We start from the raw sequence: 4,148 nt of genomic DNA, 5'->3' as shown, positions 1-4,148 counted from the left end.
TTGGGGATCTCCCAAAATATCATACATTTCATACGTTTTTTAGTTAACCTTTTGCAATTAATTATTTATAGTCAAACACTTAATGGTAACAAATAAATTAAAACACACACACACACATACGCGCGCGCGCGCGCATATGCAACGTATGAAAACTCTTTTTGCACTGAAAAAAAATACTAAATTTTAATAAATATTTATTTGAAAAATTCTGAATAAATATTTACTAAATGAACATATATTTATTTGATATAAACATTAATGATCAGTATGTCATAACATTTTCAACTGTGAAAAAGTCATTTTCATTTTAGAAATGGTTTAGAGTCGTTTTCAAGATGCAACGCAAACTATATAAAATATCGATTTTATAATCTCTTCACCTATTCCACAACTATACTCTACACATCAAGATTTTTGAACAAAATCTTTGGCTTTAACATAATAATGAATTTGAAATGAACGTCTATAATTGTAATCGTATATCAAAATAAAAATTGAAAAATGATTTAGGACAAGAGCACACATAAATAAAGTGTTATTAATAAAAGTCCCTGGTAATGCACATGTATGTAACCGTGCATGAGCATGACACACAGTTTTAATTGTTTTTTATCACAACAATCGGTCGCACTTGTCTATTGTGTGCTCTTGTCCTTAAAAAAAGATTTCAGTAGTGACAATACTATAATAAGAATAAAAACACATGATAGAAAAAGGTCGACTATTATGTCGTTTATGAAAAATTCTTGGTTGTGTGTGTAATAGCATATACGAGTACAACACAATTTTAATTGTTTTCCATAAAACGACAATCCTCAATCAACACTTGTCTATCATGTGCTCTTGCGTGTTTTTAATGCAATTTGCGAGGAAAATATAAGAATAGAATTTTCAAAGAATTTTGTATCATTCATATCACTAGTTAAACATACCGAAAATATCGAAACTCCAATTTCGTAAGGAACGGAGCAGCATGATGTTAAAGGGCGAATCGAGGGCAGTCTTCCTTTCCATTGCCAATACAGATATATGTAGCAAAATGTAATAGAATTGGCACCATTTCCACATTGTTCCGTGGTGCAGAATCGATTACGAGAATTTAAAGTTGTTTCGATGGTGTCGACTGAACTCTGATACTTGGTGATTTGCAACAGACACGTGTTGCACCGTCCGAGATCGAGGTATTCAATGACCCATCACAGAGCCGAACATGCAAAGAAGACTCGGATGCAATGGAAAACCTGAGACCTTGATCGTACCGTCTAGCAACCAAAGACAAGGCCGCCTTGTTCTATGTTGTCATAGCAACAATAAACTATGAATAACTGATTTCAGAAATATTGGAATAAAGACCATTATTCAATCACTCATAGATTTTAGTTATTCAACATTACTCTTCAAATTTAGCAATCAAGTAGTCAGTATCGGAATAATTAATGAGTGATAATTTTTTATACAAGATGTGCAAACGAAAGTTAATAATAAATTAAAGTGATTTTTATAATACATTTTATAACACGTGCATATAATCTTAAATTAAAATTATTAACTATTCGTAAAATATTGACTGTATAAATGTATCAATATATTGTATACACTGCTATATGTTTATTACAAGGATAGATGAAAAACTGATCTTCCTTTGTAAGTAAAGATGTAATTGTCTTCAGCATGTGTTCACTGAATTCAGCGTGTGTTTCTTTTATAAGAAAAAAAAATGTTAATTATATAATCTCACTTATTAGTTTACAGAACTTATAAAAATAAGACTTTTCTAGTTTAAAGATGCATTTATAGTAGTAAGACTTGATAAAATTTTATTTAAAATTAATTACTTGGATAATTTTTCGGTATATAACTTAAATCAAACTCGTATACATCACATTACTGATTGTCGTGATCACAATAAGTGTTTTATTAAACATTAAACATTGTTCCTGTACAATAAAATTGTTTTTTAACTAGAAGAAATTGTCTTTGTTTCAGTTTACATCTCGACTGTAATTAAATCACATCGCGATTTATTTTAATGCTGTATGTGCAATGCATCAATAAAGTGCATCGAATGAATTGCAAAATTTCTTTTTTTCTTCGTTAAAATATATGCACATATAAAAATATATACGCATACACACAACTTGTGCTTTGATGATCTCTCTCTACTTTGAGAAAAAGATAAATAAACTTTTTGTTTAAATAGTATTAGCTAAATATTTACTAAATATAAACATATTTATTTTTATTTATTTATTTATTTAATACAAGAATCATTATTTGACCGTTAACTATTTTTTTTTATTTAAAAAATATTTAATTTGCCTAAGTAAATGTTAAATTACTCAAACAAATATATATTGTTAAAAAAACAATTAAAATTAATGCTCATTCAGTTGCACAGCAATAATAATACAATTGTAAATAAACAATGATTGAACAAGTAAGGTGTTAGAAAATATAATAATAATATTTTCTAACACCTTACTTGTTCAATCATTGTTTATTTTTGCAATTGTATTATTATTAGCTTTAACAGCAATACGTTTTAACTATTACAGAATCTTTATCAGTTTAAATCTATTTATTGAAGAGTTATAAAAGAATAAATATTTATTAAAATTTAGTACTTTTTTTTCAGTGTATAAAAGTAAAAGAAAATAACTGTAGATAGATTTCCATTAATGTTATCCAAAGTTTTATATTAAAGATATAAAAATAAACATAATAATTAAAATATTATAATTATACTAATTAAAATTAAAAAATAATATCTTCATGCCTTTATAAATTTGGCAAGAGTTATATCAAAAACAAATCTTAAAAGGCCGCATGTTAGCGGAGAAGACATCAAAATTAATGCCAAAATTTATCATATTTTAATATCAACAGACTTGTATTAGCAATTTGTTCGAATATGCAAAATAGTCTATGAGCTTCGATTGGAATTGTAAAAAAGGCAAGAAACAGGGTTTAAAATATTTTCTAAATGAATAATATTATTTGTACTGTAATACTCTGCAATTGTACATATTTTATTGTTTGGATAAACATCCAGAAATCTTAGAAAATATCAGATTATTTATCCTTTTTGAGAGGAACAACATGCATAAAGTGTTGACGCGTATACAATGCATATGTTCATGTTATATTGTGATTTATATATTCAAGGTATTCCAGCCTTTCAATTGCCGATGCACTACAAATAACACGCAACGCTCCGTAATGATGGAAAAAAACATTTGAAAAATGTGTGATGAGACTAATAAGCATCTTATATTCGCATAGTTATCTTTTTTTCAAATATGATTTGCAAATAGTTATGCATTATAAGTTTATGTAATCTACATATTCTTTACATATTCTTGTATTATCGTACAATTGATTACGTATAACTATTATACATAATACGTAAAATTTTTTATTGTAGAAAAGATTAGCCAAAATAAAAACTGTAGTCAAGACAAAAAAATTAAAATTCAATATGTGTACATTAAATTAAAATAAGAACTTTTTGGATTAAATTAAGAGAAATAAAAACAGCATAAGTAATACTACTCTAGCAACATAATTCATTAGTGAAACGTTGGTAACAATGTTGTACCGAGCGAATTGTGCTGCTAGGATAATTTACAACAAAAAATTATTTTGAATCGGACTACGTGTCTCTTACAGATTTTTGGATGCTAAAAACGATGCTGTAAGCGAAAAGATTTTAGCACATTAAATTTCGAAGGTAATTAAAGTTTAATATGTAAAAAAGGATTTTTTTTAGCGATGTTCGACATTTTTTTTATAAAAAATATAAATATATAAGGTTAACGTTATATGAAATTCCAATTAGAAATAATAAATATACTGTTCATTCTCTATAAAATGCATTTTTTTATTTCAATAGCTTATTTCTTAGTCATTTTATGAAGAATAAAAGATTATTTCAAATATGAGAACTCCGGTAGTATTATATGTGCATGCAAAGTAATTTTTTAAGGTTGTTTCGATAACTATACCTTAACACTTGTATGTACAGAATAATGAAACTAATCAATTAGAAAAATATTGAAAATAATTATCTTTCAGAAATTGTACAATTTATAATATGCAACTACCTTTTCTATAAAACAACTTCTGTCCCTCCTCTCTCCTCTCTCTTC

The 4,148-nt window shown here is 26.7% G+C and overlaps 1 protein-coding gene across 1 annotated transcript in view; it reads right to left on the bottom strand.

Moving 5' to 3' along the window:
* The window catches only part of LOC108687148 (phospholipase B1, membrane-associated-like), a 13,740-nt gene extending 12,564 nt beyond the window's left edge, over positions 1–1,176 (bottom strand). Inside the window, exon 1 of the mRNA XM_018192770.1 lies at positions 933–1,176. Coding sequence (XP_018048259.1) covers positions 933–1,068 — 136 coding nt within the window. The 5' untranslated portion in view covers positions 1,069–1,176. The remainder of the gene's footprint in view (positions 1–932) is intronic.
* Positions 1,177–4,148: the final 2,972 nt, after the last annotated feature.

Source organism: Atta colombica, unplaced genomic scaffold (genome assembly GCF_001594045.1).
Source record: "Atta colombica isolate Treedump-2 unplaced genomic scaffold, Acol1.0 scaffold200, whole genome shotgun sequence".
Taxonomy (NCBI): Eukaryota; Metazoa; Arthropoda; class Insecta; order Hymenoptera; family Formicidae; genus Atta; species Atta colombica.
Note: the sequence above shows the minus strand (reverse complement) of the source record. Positions and strands in the feature narration are given on the sequence as shown.